Source organism: Emys orbicularis, chromosome 14 (assembly GCF_028017835.1).
Source record: "Emys orbicularis isolate rEmyOrb1 chromosome 14, rEmyOrb1.hap1, whole genome shotgun sequence".
NCBI classification, from domain to species: domain Eukaryota; kingdom Metazoa; phylum Chordata; order Testudines; family Emydidae; genus Emys; species Emys orbicularis.
The window spans coordinates 41696579-41714538 of NC_088696.1; the positions used below are offsets into that span (position 1 = coordinate 41696579).

Genomic DNA, 17960 nt, shown 5'->3' on the forward strand with positions numbered 1-17960 from the left:
CATCTCCAGGGCTGTTGCCTTTTGCAAGGGGGCTACCAGTGAGACATATGACTATCTCCCAGCAGCCGTGTGATTAGGAGCAAGACAGAAAGAACTCTGCTCCCATTTGAAAGCAACAGCTGAAAGAGAGTCCTGCTCGAAATCAAATTCCTGTTTGATCATTATTACTTACTTATAGATTTTTCTGTGTACTGATTTACTCTATAATTTGATGAAGTTACTAGAATCTCACATTATACTGGAGTGTTCAATGAATTCATGTTCCATTACAGCCAAAATGTTTTTGCCTGAACTTTTGTATGGCTGTTTATTGTCCCTCCATTGGAACCTTTGAAATAAAGGGCATGATTTAGCAGCATGAAATAAATGAATAAAATGCATTCATCAGGATTCCTGCTCATCAATTTTGCTTTAGACTGTACAGAAGTTAACTGGAACTAGGTTTCTGAGGCACACTGAAAAATACAGTATTAGAATAGAGGACTGTTTTTTTCCCCATAAGAAAAATTTCTATTTAACACAGTACAATCCAGTGTAGAGAAAATCCTACTGGCTGGAGTTCTAACTGGAGATGTATTATTCTGCATGCATACATAAAAGGTCAGAGATGCTTACTACTGCTATAATTATGTCAGTTGCCTCCTTTCAAGGAAGAGGACTAGTAAACAGAGAAAAATATTTTGATATTTCAGAAGAGTCACAGCTGGATTCCATCTCCAGTTTCCACACAGCATATTTTCTGTAGCTTCATGAATCTGACTTATAAAAAATGGCAGACTTTAGGCACAGTACTTTATACTACAATCTTATACGTTATTAATAAAACATTCTATTTGAGTTTGTCTATTAAAATTCCTTCCTACCAAACCAATCTGTGCCTTTGATCTAACGTCTATACACTGCCACAAAGCTCAGTATAAATGCTAGAAGGAAGTGGGAAGATCAGTGAGCGTGTGAATGGATGAGCACAACAACACAGCACAGCAGTACGCCAATTTTTAGGAGGTGCAGATGGAACCGTAGTAAAAAGGAAGCCCCAGAGAACATGCAATTTCATGAAGACTCTGGGATCAAGTCCCAACACACCACATTTCCCTGGGAAGCCCCACTCACAGGTTAGAGCTCAGGGATATTTCTGTGGTAGGAATTATAGGCTACCTTGTTCTCTGAATCCCTGGACCTTCATATTGATTAAGTTAAAAAGGAGTGTCCAGTTTGCCTCAGGTCTACCTCGCCATTCAAATACATAGATACACTCCCTTATTTACATGGCAACTCCTGTGTCAAAGCAGTCTCTAAATATACACACTCAACGTGCTCATCTTTCACTGGCCTCCTCTTGGGGTTTTGCATGGTCAGTTTGGAAGCAAATGCAAGGGGAAAGCCCACCTAATGCAATTATAGGAATGCTTAGCTAGCAAGATCCTGGTTTAGATTTAGTGAAAGCTGACAAAGATTTTAAAGTTACAGTCACTATTGTTCCCAAAGGATCATGGGAGGGGTCGGGGATTCAAAGAGCTGCTTTCTGATCCCCAGCCGTACAATGAAGGTTTGGGGCAGACAGTACAAATATAAAGATTTCCAACTGCACAAATACTTCTGGAATTCATTTACTGTAAAGCTCAGCATAAAAGTAGCCTCAAGACTGCATTTCTCTCTGGGTAACCTGCGAGACAGCACAGTAGCCCCTAGCAGTAGGTACACACCTGTGGTGATCAGCACCTCCACCACCAGCCACCTGTGGAAGAGAAAAAGAGGCTTGGTATTGGTAGTGTGTATCACCACGTACCAGCCAGGGTTAGTATTTGCCTTGAAGGCTGCAAACCAGTATGTGCTTGCAGAAACCTCCCAGCATGTGCATGTTGTGGCAGAGAGATTCAATTTGGTACCTGGTCAGAGCCAGATAACAGGCATTACAGACAAACCGAAAGCCCTCAGACAGCGACACTTCTGTACAGTTTCAAGAGGAGATGCACATTTTAAAGGGTGCTGCGTTCTCTTTGGTTAAACCCAGTAAAACTAGCTGAAAAGACAAATTGCTACAATTTGGGGATCAGTTTTATAGACTGTTGAACGAACAATTGTGCCCAAATGTGGCTGCCCTCATCTTTAAAAGAGAAATGCTGCTCATGGAGCCCACAGAGTCCAGCCTTGTTTGCATGGATCAAGAGGAATGATTGTAAAGTGGAACCTGCAGTATCTCTGGGCTACAGTTCTGGAGTAAGAGCGGGGTGGGGTGGGTGGTATTCTGGTCCATTGTATGTAAACGTAGCCATGACCCATAGTCTCCTGACAAGTAGCTAATGTGATCCTCTGGATGCCCCAGACATGGAAGATGCATTAAAGAGCAGTCAATGTGGTAGGATGAGGCAACAGATATCCATTACTCTGTGGACTGTTCGTGCATTCTAGAGACACCTCATTTGCTAGAGCATCCAGTAGCTTGGGTTTGTGGTAGCCAAACTGGAATCTTTCTTGGCTTCCAATTTCTGAGGATGAGCAAGACCGGTATCAACAGCACTCTGGAGACCTGAAATGCTCTATCCTTGACCTGATTATCACTGGGGAGCTTGCAGGCATTTCCTGTTTAGTTCTTTTCATGTTGCTCAACTTAAGCTGTATTCCAAAGTCCTGAAAAGTCGGGGAAATAAACTGGAACCAATTCCAACAAGAAGTGAATTCCATAGCAAGGGCAGAAGTTCCTAAAGAACGCTGAGCCCAATGCAAGAGACATGCCACTCACTAAGGCTGCTTACATGAGAGGCTGTGTCACAGCAGCAGAGTGAAGCCTCCATTCCAGCATGCTGGCTCTGCGATGCACTGCAACACAGAACTCATGTAAGCAGCGCTAGTGAAATCCTCTACAAATAACCTAGAAGGGAGTCTATCAGCACTTGCAATAGCTTCACTTCAGGCCTTCAAGGGGGTAGTGCTAGCAACCTAGATATTTCTGAAGAGCTCTAATCTCACCCCAAAGAGGGGGTTGTATTCCTCTGTTTTAATGAGTCCATTGTTTCAGCTGAATGATACACTATGCTTTGTGCTGCTGTTTGCATATAGCCCTCCCTTGGCACTGGTCACCCTGCACACACTGCTGGGTGTCTGGCTGGGAAATGCTGCCTACCCCAGAGCATTATCCACCTTTTGCAGATTAGCAGGTGCACAAGTTCTACAAATCAAAGCCTTAGGCAGGTGTATTCTTATCTGCCTTTTTCTAGATATGCCTCCTACTGGCCTACAGAGACAAACCTACTGCAGTTACCACTGAGTGTGTGTAAAACACAACTGTGCACCACACCCCTCTCGCCACCACGAGGCAGGTGTGCTGCCATTGACACTAATTAAAGCCAGAACCCCTGGAACTCAGATTGGCTTCATTTGCACCTGGCACTGAGTCCAGCTGCTTCCTACTGGGAATGCATACCAGGAGCAGCACGCTGGAGATGGATGCTGCTGCCTACCACACATATTGGATGCTTCCTTTCCAATGAAATGGGAAGAGTAACGATTTTGGGGAAGCAAAGGTAGTTTCTAGACACGGAGCATGTCTGGGTCTTTGCACACACCTTGCACCGTGCAGACAGGGCAGCTGGATCAGAACAGCTAGCTGTTATGGAGAGCACACTGCAGCATTACTTAGCACCCTTTCCGTGCCCTTGGACAATACAGATCGTTTTAGTCTGTGCTTGAGGGAAGGATGATGTACCTTCAATGTGTCTCCTCACAGTCCAAACAGCATTGGGGTTACCAGGCAGCTCTGAGACGGCCATTTCAGACACCTAATAGGAAATAAGAGCAGGGTTCCTTTGAAAACAGGTTCAGATGAACAGATGTTTACCCCAGTCAAACACTGAGGCATTACAGTGACTAGCAGTTAATGGTCTGCACAGCTACACAGGGCAGCTGGGGCAGTTCTCAGTTCCCAGTCTCACTCCCTGGACTAGAAATGTTGTTGAGGTAAAGTATTCAGCACACCAGACACAGACAGAAAAGTGACTCATGTCATCTCATGAAGTGATACCTCAGGCTGAGCAGCTTTGTCCATCCATTCTTGGCCAAAAGGACAGTGGCTGTGACCTGGGTTCCACCAGATGGGGAGTTAGGGATCAGAGAAGGACCCAGAGAATCTCTGGGGAAGAATATCAATTCCATACATTGTTTGCATGCTAGGGTAGCTGTGTTGGTCCCAAGATACGGGAGACACAAGGTGGGTGTGTTGGTGAGAGAGGCTTTCGAGCTACACAGAGCTCTTCTTCAACTCTGAGAAAGGTGCTCAGAGCGTCACAGCTACACACGAGGTGGGAGTTAAGGCATGTTGCGCCTTACAACACTCTGTAACCCACTTACTCTCCTTTGTCCTATGTCTGCAGAGATGTTAATTGCCTACTTCATTTTAAATAGTTGCCTGCAAAAAGCGTTAACCCCTTATGCTTAACAGTCTGTCCCACTTTGTATATAGCTGTGGCACTCTGAGCACCTCTCTCAGACCTAAAGAACGCTGCAAAGCTCGAAAGCTTATCTCTCTCACCAGCAGAAGTTGGTCCCCCACCTAGCTTGTCTCTCTTAATTCCATTTGTTCACATGCCTAAAATGATCACATTCAGGAATTACAGGGTAGTAGGTCAATGGAAAAATCTATGGGTATCACTCCTGTACACTCCAGCACCACAACCCTCATGTCTGGACAACAGGGACTGATTGTAGAGTCTGAAGAAGAAATTACATTTACACAGGGACTTTGGCAGAAAAGGGAAAAAGAACAAAGCCCTTCAAGAGTTGCACCAAGGACAGATTGTTTAATTACAGCGCCATCATGAGCACCCCGCCATAAATTCAAGAAGGGCAACTCCACATGCCTGTTGTGGATTTCTGGAGCTGCCTGTGGGGATCTTACCTCAAGTCCGTGCCTTAGGACCCTCAGAGATGACCGAGGTCCCCGTCCACAGGCCACATATAACTGGGGTGTATCTTCATTCGCCAGATCCGCTATCTGCACAGAGGAACAGTGGGTCACACAACATGTACAAGGAGACGAACTAAAACCCCCAAACGTTTGCCCTGTAATCTGCTTTCTGAACAAAGTTTCAGTAGTTTAACGTAACTGACGCTGCCACAGAACATCCCGTCTGCTGCACTGGAGAACCACAAAATTTAGGTCAAGTTTGCTGCAGAATACACAAGGCCTTGTCTAACAGTCATGCTAGAGGGCGAGCACTGGGCTGGTGCATTGCACTCCATTTCCAAACACCAGGTACACCTCTACCCCGATATAACACTGTCCTTGGGAGCCAAAAAATCTTACCGCGTTATAGGTGAAACCGCGTTATATCGAACTTGCTTTGATCCGACGGAGTGCGCAGCCCCGCCCCCCCCCGAAGCGCTGCTTTACCGCGTTCTATCCGAACTCGTGTTCTATCAGGGTAGAGGTGTATATATGTACCCCTGATGGAGCTGATGAATGGTAATAACCCTTTCAGCAAACATCCGTATCCTGAGGTTTAGCTTTACACCTTGTCATTTTTTCCCCAGGGTTCAGGATTTAGCAAACCCACCTTTCTGTCAGTGCTTGTAGCACTGTCACACTCCGGCAAAACCCAGGCAAATAACCAGAGCAAGACTGAAATGAGATCATTACTTGTGCTTTTCTTTCTCCATTTTAAGCGGATTCCCTGAAAAGAGTTTCCACTTCCATAAGGCACCTCAAAGACCTTTGTGCTGCTGACTTAGCAGCACAATGGATGATACACTGATCTGCTTCTGTGATTACACAATTGTAATGGCCCTACATCTCCAGAGGGCAGGTTGGTGGGAAAGGGGAGGACCATGTGTTCACAGATGATGACATACCTGACAAAACAAGATAGGAGACAGACTGTCCAGCTCATCCACCAACACCAGGTTCTTGAGTGGTCGTGGCTGGAAAAAGAAAGTGTCTCCTTCCTCCAGGGGCATGGCGGAGGAGAACTCGGGCTCCTCGTCATCGTCTCCCAGATGGGCTATCTGGTACAGGTAACTTCAGACACAAAGCAAGAACAACAGCATAGTCAGAGCAGACTACAGCTACAGTTCAGCCATGCATTCAGTGTGGGTGAAGGGTGAGTGACAACTAGTACTGTTTCCACAGAACACTTAGCTATTTCAACTCTCACCTGGAGAGATTGTTTTCTTGGGGAGAGGAAGGAGGGGCAAAGAGTTCGGGGCTATTTTCAAAGCTCTTGCCCGGTTCTGACTTCCTTCTTTATCATTGTTTTTGGCAGAAGACTCTGGACAGCTCAGTGCTCACCCCACTCCTGGCTCCTAGATTTTCCTGTCTCAAAGCAGGAAGAGCTAAATGATGAAATCTTTGAAGACCAAGACCGCGGGCTAACACCTGAGTCTGAATGTTTTAGGGAGGAACAAGTGCTATTTTCTAGGTGTTCAAAAATCACCTGCTACCCTGTCTTATAAGCTAGAATATTAAAATAAGCAAGTTTTACACACAAAAGGAAAACAGATCCATAAAGAAAGATTGAATTGTTTCTTGTGTTCTTTTTACTCTGGTTTGCTCTGTTCATCAGAGCTAATGGCTAGACTTTTGTTAGTTGGCTAGAGCTCCACCTGCTGGCTGGCTCTACAGGAGCTGACCATAAACTTGCAAGACATGTTTGGAAACTCAGGTACTAAACTACATGCATGCGAACCCCAAATTTGCATATACAACTCTGGTAACTGTGTGGAAACACACAGAATTTTGTGTGTGCAACTTAGGATCACTTGTAAAACTCTGGACCAAGAGAGGTTACAGCAAACGAAACTTTGAAACAAAACCTAAATACTCAAGACATCAAAGAACATGCCCCTACATGTTATAACATCTGTAAAGGCTGATCAAAACATGAAACAAAATTGCTTGACAGCACTTCTACTATGCAAGAATAACTAGTGTCGTTATTGAAAAAGAAAACCAGTCACGGTAAAAGGTTGCATTTGCTTCTGAGAGTGGGCCGCAAAGATACTAGAGACTAGTTCCAAGCTCACATGGTTTGGTCCTTTGACAGGAGTACATGGGTCTAACAAATAGGATTGCCGGGTGTCTGATTTTCGATGGAAAGCCCGGACGAAAAGGGACCCTGGCGACTCCGGTAAGCACCACTGACCGGGCCATTAAAAGTCCGGTTGGCGGGGCTGGCAGGCTCCATACCTGGCTCAGTGTGGCTGCCGGAAGTGGCTCTGAGTCAGAGGGACGGCCAAGGGGCTCCGCGTGCTGGCCCCGCCCTGAGTGCTGGTTCTGCAGCTCCCATTGGATGGGAACCGCGGTCAATGGGAGCTGCAGGGGCAGTGCGCGCACTGCGCAGAGCTGCCTGGCCGCCCCCATGCCTAGGAGCCGAGGGAGATGTCGCTGCTTCCAGGGAGCCCCCCAAGGTAAGCGCCGTCTGGAGCCGGCTGCCTGCACCCCCTCCTGCATCCCAACCCCCTGCCCCATCCCAGAGCCTGCACTCCCAGCCCCCTCCTGCCCCAAACTCCCTCCCGGAGCCCGCACACCACACCCCTCCACACCCCAACTCCCTGCCCCAGCCCAGAGCCTCCTCCCACACCTTGAACCCATCATTACTAGCCCCACCTTGGAACCCACACCCCCAGTCCAGAGCCCACACTCCCTCCCACACCTGAACCCCCTGCCTCAGCCTGGAGCCCCCTCCCACACTTCGAACCCATCGGCTCCACCCCCCAGCTCAGAGCCCCCTCCTGCATTCCAAACCCCTCATCCCTGGGCCCACCCCAGAGACCACACCCCAACCCTCTGCTCCAGCCCAGTGAAAATGAGTGAGGCTGGGGGAGAGCGAGCGACAGAGGGAAGGGGGGTGGGGCGAGCGGGGACTGGGCCTCGGAGAAGGGGCGGGGAAAGGGTGTTCAGTTTTGTGCGATTAGAAAGTTGACAAACCTAAACACAAATGAAAGAGAGTTAAGGTAAAAATTCACTACCATGAGCAATGACAAAAATAGTTAATTGATGGACACGTGTCTGATGGTAGCAGCCAAATCTAAACTGATCAGTCACCTGCTTAAACAAGCTTCCAATTCCCTTCACTATCTGCCCAGGCATTTGATCTTGGCAATACATGTGGAACAGCTTCTCACTTCCTATGCACCAACATCCATCCTTCAAAATCCCCTCTTGGTCCAGGAACCCATGGTGCTGGGTGCTCTACAGACAGTCCCTGCCTGTGATCTCTTGGTGTCAACTGGCTGAGGGTATAGAGGGGATGCATAGGGGGTACAGGACCCCCACCCCCCCGGTCTGGTATGTGCAAATTAATTCACCAAAGGGTGGCACGTACGGTGTCTACCAAAAGCCAATCGCTCAGTAGTCATCATCACTGTGAAATGCCTGCAGGGATAATATTTAAGGAGTTTTGTATAGATGCTGGAAATTGTGTTCTTAAGATCTGAGAGTTAGGATAAAGAGGTTCCTTTCAAGCAAGAGGAAAGAGATACTTCTCTCTCTGTCTGGCGCTGTGTATTGTATGCCTCACAATGTAAATCTATTTGCATACTGAGCCTCCAGGCTAATCAAGATTGCAAAATCTCAAGAGAGGAAAAGCTGCAGGAAAACAAGAACAATATGAGGGTGTGTGTGTGTGTGTGTGTGTCTCCTGTCTATGAGTGAAGACAATGGATTTTAGGGGTCTAACTGGGGGTACTAAGGTATGCCTTGGATCCTTCACCAACGTGCATGTCTTATGAATGGAGGATCATAGCCAACCAGGGCTATGAAGCGCTGTGACAAAGACATGGGGTGAGCTAAACTTTATTAGACAGGAAAGTACCTTATTAACTAACTCTAGGTTCCAGAATACGTGTTGATTTTATTTGATGTGTAACCAATTGTTTCCAATACTTCTACCCCCTTAACCTCTGTTCTTTCTTAAATAAACTTATCCTTCTTTTCGCTATAACAAAATCTAAGTGCTGTGAATTATGCAGAGCAGTCTAAAGTGAAGTTGGGGTGTACTGTTCCTTTGGGAACAGTGGATCTGGTAATTGCATGAGTGTCCAGTGGCTGGACACTCTAGGGAGACGCGCAGAGGGCTCGGGGTTGGAGTTTGCCTATTGCTAATCTGCCGAGAGACAGTGGAGTCTGTGCAGGCTGAGAGGAGAGTGATTATGTTGCCTGTGGAAGGTGGAGTCAGGGAGCTGACCCCTGGCAGGCACAGACAAGGCTCCCTGGTGCTAAAGACAGGTGGTAGAGAGAGGCCTCACACTCCTGGGTATCCCAGGGTAGCACCACCACACTGCCCCAAAGATCTGACAATCTAAGAGCACTTCCACAAAGCCGATCAATACCGAGGAGGTTCTCCAGGATACATGAATGGGCTTAAAAACTGTGGTCAATGCACTTGGACAAGTTAGACCATCAACTCGTTAAGGGAGAGCCCCTGTCTTTTTACACAGTCTACCAACGGCCACAGCACTCTGTCATGCTAATGAGAGTACCAGTAACATTCAGCAGGGCACACGAAGGAAATGAAATGATTTACTCACTGGTTTCCAAACTCAGATGCCACAAAGAGGAAGCCTGTTTTCAGCACACACATGGCAGCAGCCCCAGGAACAGTATCAAAATACTTCAGTCGGATCTCTGTCACCTGAAAGCACCGGAGAGGAAGGAGTAACAGTGAGTGAGACAGCTCAGTTCAGTCCCTCTCTGGAGATGGGCTATGTTCCCTCACACACAAGAGCGCAGCCCACTTTCCCATTCAGAGATACAGGAACTGATGCATTTGGGAATGTAGTTTATTACAAGACTGCCTTGGAGTTACCTTCAGAGGAAGGAAATGAGCAGTGACTGAGCACAGCCAAGAGCACTCGCCTTATCGATAGTTTGGGGCAGCTGCCTTCATTCCCCAAGTTCAGACTGGATGGCATTCTGAGTGTAAACACAACCCAGGCTTTCTGCTTTACTCTTGAGGCTATTTTGCATGGGAATCTGAGTTCAAGGCTTACAAGAGACATGAAAAAGTTCAGCAGTCCTACCGAGAAAGAGATAACCCCCACCTGGCATCCACGTCATTCACTCAAGAGGATTGGGGAGATGTCTCTTAGAATGGCTACTTACAGTTTGGACAGACCTGAAGTTGCCGTGATGGTTCCTATGAAAGGCCTGAGGCCAGTCTTAAACTGCTGAACCAACACAGTCTTCTATCATGACACTTTTGGGAAGGGTTTGTCATGTTAAAGGCAATGGGGGTTAGTGGCATTTCAGACGTTTTTTCCCCCCGAGACCACAAATGGGATCACTGCAGCACCGATCTCCTGTTGGGAGATGCGGCGGGATGGCCAGGGGAGCAGTGACTGGCAGCACAAAGCAATTCCCATTTTTTCCTATTAGTTTCAGAAGGAGAGTTTGTTATCCCAGCTGAAAAAGCTGTGTGACATGGGATGGCCAAACTCTGCCCAACTGGCTGCACCTTGTTTGCATAAAACTGAACAGATTGCAGGCACCCCCATATTCAATCCACAGGTGCAGCCAAGTATGGCTGCTCAGATCGAGGCGGACATTGCACTCTGGAATCTGTTGTCCTAGGGAACTGTGTGGTAGAATCTCCTGGGCCATGTTTTGGAATAAGCGATTTGGAGCAGGGACCATGGGTAACATTTTTAAAAGTGCCCATGTGACTTAGCAACCTAAGGCTTGTCACCTTCTGTCTGTGTGTTGTGCGAGTGGTGACTAGCAAGTTATGGCAGCTGTCAGCTAATAGGGTAGATGCAGAGTCATTCGTCTCTACACACAGCTAGAGACTAACTTAAAAATCATTTGAATTAGGGGAAAATGCTTTAAACTAAGTATCATCACAGTGGGAAAATGCAGCATGATGGGAAAGCTTCTCAAGGACCTATTTCAAGAAGTAAAAGTAGCTTCCTCCTCAATCTACCTACCATGTCTTCATCCGTCTCTAGGGTGATTTTGAAGATATCTCCCTGCTCCGTCTGGGCCAGGAAGAAGAACATGGATTTGGTCTTGTGTGTAGCAGAGCAGACAAAAATCATACCCCTCTCTGGGTCATCCAAGTCATTCTGTCACAGGGAAGATAAATCAGAGGTTTATAAATGTTGGAGGTGGAAAGATCACCTTTCAGCAAAGCCGTTCCCCTGCAAGGCAGGATATACTCCCCTTGATCAATGGTCCTAGCAAAAGGGAAAGCTTGAGGGACTATAGCATGTGGAAAGGGTTTTGTGCATAGCATACCCCTTCCCAATGTTCTCCTGACTCATCCGTAATGCTCTCAGGAAAGCTGATTCTTCCTGACAGACGTTTTTCAGAAGAGCCAAAACTGTGAGGTATTCTCCCTCCTACCCCTTTTTTCCACAGATGGACAATCTCACACATTGCAAAACCAATTGTGGTACACAAGGGTCACTAGCCATATAAAACTGACCTGTGGCATCTGCTGTGTGCGTGTGGCTTTGGTCATATTTGCCTAATGCGACACAGTGGCAGCTAGCTACAGCCTACTTTGTTTAAAACAGTGGTTCTCAAACTTTTGTCCTGGTGACCCCTTTCACATAGCAAGCCTCTGAGTGCAACCCCCCCTAATAAATTAAAAACACTTTTTTATATATTTAACACCATTATAAATGCTGGAGAACAAGCGGGGTTTGGGGTGGAGGCTGACAGCACGCGACCCCCCAGGTAATAACCTCACGACCCCCTGAGGGGTCCCAACCCCCAGTTTGAGAACCCCTGGTTTAAAACAAACAAAAGGAAGTACTTCTTCATACAACGCACAGTTAAACTGTGGATCTCGTTGCCAGGGATATTGTGAAGGCCAAAAGAATAACTGGGTTCAAAAAAAGAATTAGTAAGTTCATGGAGGATAGGTCCATCAATGGCTATTAGCCGAGATGGTGAGGGATGGAACCCCATTCTCTGGATGTCCCAAAACCTCCAACTGTGAGAATCTGGGACTGGATAACAAGGGATGGATCACTTTATAATTGCCCTGTTCTGTTCATTCCCTCTCAAGCACCTGGCACTGGCCACTGTCAGAAGACAGGACACTGGGCTAGATGGACCTTTGGTCTGACCCAGTATGGCTATTTTTATGCACTCCTCTAAAAGGAAACAGAGCAGCTGTGGAATTCATCTTCATGTACAAGGGTGAATATTTCCAACCATGCCATATAAATCATGGTTCATACTACCAGTGCTGCCATCTCAGAGCCTGGTAAGAGAGAAAGGACTATCTCAAGGGTAAACCTCAGAGACAAGATGAACTCAACCCATCACGTCAGACTACAGGCAAACTCCAAAACCTTCCCGTACAGATGACATGACTGGCTGGCAAGGCAGGCTTTCCCTCCACAGCCTTTCAATCACTACGCACCGCCTTCCTCAAAAGCCTCCCTGCAAATAAGCTGCTATTAAGTGTCCATGTGGAACGTTTAAAGAAAAGGCCTCTAAAGCAGGGCATAAGAGATGAAATTCTCACCCTTCTCCTGGGAATAGGACATCTGATATCAGGCTGGTCACCGAAGTTTTTGTAGGTGATGTAGTTTTCAGAACAGATCAGCACCCCGCTGGGACCATCGGAGCCACCAGGAACTAAGGGATGAGATGGAAACTTCATTAAGAGAAGAGAAAAAGCCCTGTTGCTCAAAAGAAATCTGGATAATCTTCACTCCATATTCTCAGATGTATCTACACCTGCTTCAGTTTATGGTGGAGAAGACACCGGGTTGCAAGCATAGGCTTCTGTATCTGCATAAGGCAGAGTTTGGGATGGAGAATGAAACTTTGGGGGTCAGAAACAACTGCCTAATATTTCGTTTTTACACCTCTCACCCAGTCCCATAAATGAACCCAAACCTTTGAGATGCTCAGGCACCATACTGGCAACGTGCCAGTCACCCCATGTATCTGACATGCATTTATCTGCTATTGCAAATCACAAGAAGCAGGTTCCCACATGATCTCCCGGTACTTCCCTCTCAGAAACTGAAATTACCAGCAATGAAAACCACAAACTGAATGTTCAGAGCCCTGGAGCCCACTAGCCTACAGTATCCACAGGGCACATATAAGATACAGTGAACTGCAGAGTAGCCCAGTCAGCATTAAGCCTTTGGGACACCCTTTGGGTACCTGTACCATAAATCACGCTCTTCAAATGAATCTGGATTCTAAAACTCCAAACTAACTTCTGCAATAAGCAGAGCAGGCCAAAGTCCCACCCCCAAAATCAAATCTTAAGGTTAGCCCATAACTGCTCTTGAAATCAAGTTGTGATCACATGGAGCTACCACTCCGTTTGTATTTCCATTTGTTTATTTTGTCAGCTGGCAAACTCATTCTCCAGCTTCTTCTTTTTTTTTTTAAACCACACCCTTTTCCAATGGAAGCCTTCAAATACTTCCATCTCAGAGCCCAATCAGAGTGAAATGCTATCTCCAGGATACATCTCAGAGAAGAGACATGAAAAACTCATCACTTCAGGCTGCAAGAAAATCAAACTCTTCAAAATTCCATGTATCACATGAGAATTTTTAGTTTTCACCTGACTTCCAGGCCCAACTAAGAGCAGGAAAGCAGCTCAGGTTATGACAGCCCCCTACCCCTCCCCAATGCTTCTCTTTCAAATGTGCAATATGTTCCCCCGTCTTTTTGCTGGGAGAATGGGCAGTGACTTGGCAATGGGGAAGGTAGTACCTGTTATAAGGAAGTTGCCATGCTCCTCCAAAGGTTCACTGTATTTCCTAACTACGTGGTTCAAACCCAGGTCTAACTCATAAAATGTCAGGGTCTGTTGGGTGTTAGCTGCTGCTTCTCCTGTTGGATCGTTGTCAGCTTCCTGGAAAAATAGCACACAAATATTTTGTCTACAGCCAGTAACATTATCTGTACATTTAAAGGAAAAGAAATCTTATGAAGTCTCTGGAATGGTGTTATACTTATTAACAACCACAACAGCAATTCAAAGACAACACAGGACTTGATCTTGAAAAGTGTTCAGCATCCACCACTGCCACTGAAGTCAATGGAAGCTGAAGGCACAGCACCTCAAAGGATCAAAAACAAGGAGTCTGGTGGCACCTTAAAGACTAATAGATTCATTTGGGCATAAGCTTTCATGAGTAAAAACCTCACTTCTTCGGATGCATCACGAAAGCTTATGCCCAAATAAATCTGTTAGTCTTTAAGGTGCCACCAGACTCCTTGTTGTTTTTGTAGATACAGACTAACACGGTTACCCCCTGATACTTGACATCAAAGGATCAAGACCACAGGCAGCAAATGGGAAGTAACTGGGTAGAATTATTGTCAGAGGCAGACACATAGGCAGCATTAGTCAGTTGCAACACGTAACTGTAAAAACAGCTGTCTTTGCAGCTAGATATGCTGAGAAACACCTTACATTGATTTTCAATGTTCCCCTAGCTGCCAGCTATGGTATCACCAGCCCCATGGCGGGACGGAAGAGATTCTAGGGCACATTTTAAACCACAATGCATAGTTGTTACACTATGACACGCAATTTTATTTTGCATAAAATCATTCATGCACATTCTCTCTCAAAATGCACCACCATTATTAATTTCCTGAACACCAGAAATATGCTCAGTGCTGTAACAACTTAAGGAGAGACGACTCCCAATTCAATGAGTTTACAGACAATGCCTCTATACCTGGGGCGGTAATTCTGGCGGATCACGAACTGAAAGCTTGAGAGGGGAAGTGTATTTGGAGGAGAAATGAGAGTGAAGGGGGGGTGGGGTACTGCTGCAGCAGAGGGAGGCAGTTCTAAACATGAACAGTAGCACTGGAATGAAGTGCAAAGGCCAGAGTGAGACGAAAATACAAGAAGAGCATTGAGCAGGGAGGGCTGTAGTTCACAGTTTAGTAACAGAAGGACCAAGCAATTAAGAGGATTTCAGCTAAGATTGGAAATGAGATTGACAGTCAATGAGCAGAGACCCAGGGAGGTTGTCCCAGACAGCTAGCGCGGCACAGAAGGCTTGGCATAAGTGGACACACTAGGTGAAGGGACAGAGAGGAAGGAGACTGAGCTAGCTGAGCAGAGGGAGTAGGGTAAGAGACAAGGACCTCGTCCCTGGTTACCTCATAGTCCATTTCCAGACAAGCAAACATTGGGTTTTCAAACCCCACATCTACTCCCACCACATGGTAGACCAAGGTGTTGGCCTTGTGGGCTTCCAGCGGGGAAGAAATGGTGAGCCGGGCAGCTGCATCTCTGTTCAGGATGTATACCAGCTTCTGTTTCTCAATGGCACCTGCAGGGAACAACAGTGCATAAAATACCTAGATTGGGGACGCAAAGCTGAAGACAACTGCACCGGCACCAGCCTTTGCACAAAAACTGCCAACTGACAGCCTTGCAGGGAAACAGAAACGTAACAGCTTGTCCCATAATTTCCCTATCATACTTAAGTTTATGTCAACTTCCTAACTGCAGTATTTAAAATCTTTCCAAATGAATCAGTGACTCGGGCACAGGTTAACCGTGCAGATGACCTTTTTAAGCTCCACTCACGCAAGCCACAACTCAAGGTATGTTCAGTTCGCAGGCAGAAAATCTGCAGCAGCACCTGCCTGAGGAGCCCAACGCCTTGGCAAAACATGCAGCCACAGTAGCTAACAGATGAGGAAAGAGTAGCAGCTATGCAACGAAAGGGAAACAGTCCCATGGAAACCCTCTCAAATTGCACTGTAATTGAGGTATGCGTTGCTTTGCTGATACACAGTGCACACAGTCATTTACTGAGCAAGTCCTGCTCTCAGCTGTCATCCTGAATAACAGGTGAATTGCACTATGCTACCTCCAGGTTAAAAGGAAGCAAGCAGCTTCCGTCCAAGCCAGTCGTGTCATTATGTTCACTAGAATAGAGTTGTTAAGCTGCTTGGTAATGCAAACCCTGAAGGTTGGAATAATCTAAGAGTTTATACCTGTAGGGCCTGATCAGAAATGCACAGTTGTCTCCATAGTCAATCTCAGAGAAGAGACATGAATTCATATCATCATTTCAGGCAGAGGACGCTGTCTGCACCATGACTGGGCTGTCTGCATCCCAACTTCCCTTTTTCCAATCATCATCCTCAAATGGGTTCTTTGCTTACCACTACCTGAGCAGGTTTCTTTCCAACACTGTTTTGGCCCAATTTTTGGTACTCATTTGTGCAATCATGACAATAGGTAGGAACAATTCCAAACATCTGGACGTTTCATTCCAAAGGCTGGAATTTAATGAAATGCCTGCATGAAAAGCACTTGAGACTACAGCTGAGAAGCAGGCTGCAAAAACTGTCATCCTTGAAGTAAGGAAAAGGCAAAGCAACAATTCCAAGGAGAATCAGCTTCCCCCACTCATTTCTTTAAATGCTACAACTAAGGAGCCAGTACAGATCCCCACTGACTTACTGATCATGACAGCACGGCCCTTTGGGTCCACAGCCAAGAACTGGCCAGGAACGATTCTGCGACAGCCACTCTTGCCAAAGGTTTCCTGGTGAATCTTCTCAAACATGTTCTTGGAAGGCTGGTACTCCAGGATAACAATGCGACCCGAATCACTACCCACCACGATATAATCTTTGGTTCCACCTGTCAGTCTGAAGGCCATGAGGGAACGAATGACTCCAAACACTTCCACTGTCAGCAAGGTGTGTACTTTCCCTGTGTTGGGATCAGGGCGGAGCAACTCCAGGATCTTCCCCCGGGAAACAACAATTTCCTGTTGTTTGGTTCCTAAGAAGCCAAAGTCAGGAGAAACTTATCACCAACTATAAGTTAGGAGATGTAAAAACCAGGAAATTCAAAGTGCCTTTCAAACATTAATCACCAAAGCAAGTCTCACAACCTCCAGAGTATTCCAAGTATCCAATTTATAGATCAGAAAACTGAGGCACAGAGAACATAAGAACGGCCGTACTGGGTCCATCTAGCCCAGTATCCTGTCTACCGACAGTGGCCAATGCCAGGTGCCCCAGAGGGTGTGAACCTAACAGGCAATGATCAAGTGATCTCTCTCCTGCCATCCATCTTCACCCTCTGACAAACAGAGGCTAGGGACACCATTCCTTACCCATCCTGGCTAATAGACATTAATGGACTTAACCTCCATGAATTTATACAGTTCTCTTTTAAACCCTGTTATAGTCCTAGCCTTCACAACCTCCTCAGGCAAGGAGTTCCACAAGTTGACTGTGCGCTGTGTGAAGAACTTCCTTGTATTTGTTTTAAACCTCCTGCCCATTAATTTCATTTGGTGGCCCCTAGTTCTTGTATTATGGGAATAAGTAAATAACTTTTCCTTATCTACTTTCTCCACATCACTCATGATTTTATATACCTCTATCATATCTCCCCTTAGTCTCCTCTTTTCCAAGCTGAAAAGTCCTAGCCTCTTTACTCTCTCCTCATATAGGACCCGTTCCAACCCCCTAATCATTTTAGTTGCCCTTCTCTGAAGCTTTTCTAGTGCCAGATGAGGAGACCACAACTGTACGCAGTATTCAAGATGTGGGCGTACCATCGATTTATATAAGGGCAATAATATATTCGCCATCTTATTCTCTATCCCCTTTTTAATGATTCCTAACATCCTGTTTGCTTTTTTGACTGCCTCTGCACACTGCGTGGACGTCTTCAGAGAACTATCCACGATGACTCCAAGATCTTTTTCCTGATTCGTTGTAGCTAAATTAGCCCCCATCATATTGTATATATAGTTGGGGTTATTTTTTTAAATGATTTAACTAAGGCCCCACAAACTCAGTGAGAACTTATAAGTTCCTGGATCCAAGTTCTTTCTCAAGACCAGATCTTTCCTTCAAATTGCAGCTTCTTAGTCACCCCAGGTAGCAGCACCAATAGGAGCAGAATCTCGATGAAAAGCTAATGCTGTAGCTAAGTAGCTTATAACTGAAAAGATCTTGCTTTGCTTCAGCCTGAAAGTGTCCTAGT

The 17960-nt window shown here is 46.1% G+C and overlaps 1 protein-coding gene and 2 non-coding genes across 3 annotated transcripts in view; all 3 read right to left on the reverse strand.

Moving 5' to 3' along the window:
- Window positions 1-17960, reverse strand: part of SF3B3 (splicing factor 3b subunit 3) — a 55311-nt gene that overhangs the window by 33987 nt on the left and 3364 nt on the right. Inside the window, exons 3-11 of the mRNA XM_065416348.1 lie at window positions 16416-16742; window positions 15098-15270; window positions 13688-13829; window positions 12471-12583; window positions 10918-11055; window positions 9523-9626; window positions 5848-6013; window positions 4895-4990; window positions 3707-3779 (exon numbers count right to left, since the gene is read on the reverse strand). Of these exons, the coding sequence (XP_065272420.1) occupies window positions 3707-3779; window positions 4895-4990; window positions 5848-6013; window positions 9523-9626; window positions 10918-11055; window positions 12471-12583; window positions 13688-13829; window positions 15098-15270; window positions 16416-16742 (1332 nt within the window). The remainder of the gene's footprint in view (window positions 1-3706; window positions 3780-4894; window positions 4991-5847; window positions 6014-9522; window positions 9627-10917; window positions 11056-12470; window positions 12584-13687; window positions 13830-15097; window positions 15271-16415; window positions 16743-17960) is intronic.
- Window positions 13402-13478, reverse strand: LOC135889077 (small nucleolar RNA SNORD111). Its single transcript, XR_010561918.1, has one exon. It is a non-coding gene; the product is annotated as a small nucleolar RNA SNORD111 (small nucleolar RNA).
- On the reverse strand, window positions 15949-16028 carry LOC135889076 (small nucleolar RNA SNORD111). The gene has a single exon (XR_010561917.1). It is a non-coding gene; the product is annotated as a small nucleolar RNA SNORD111 (small nucleolar RNA).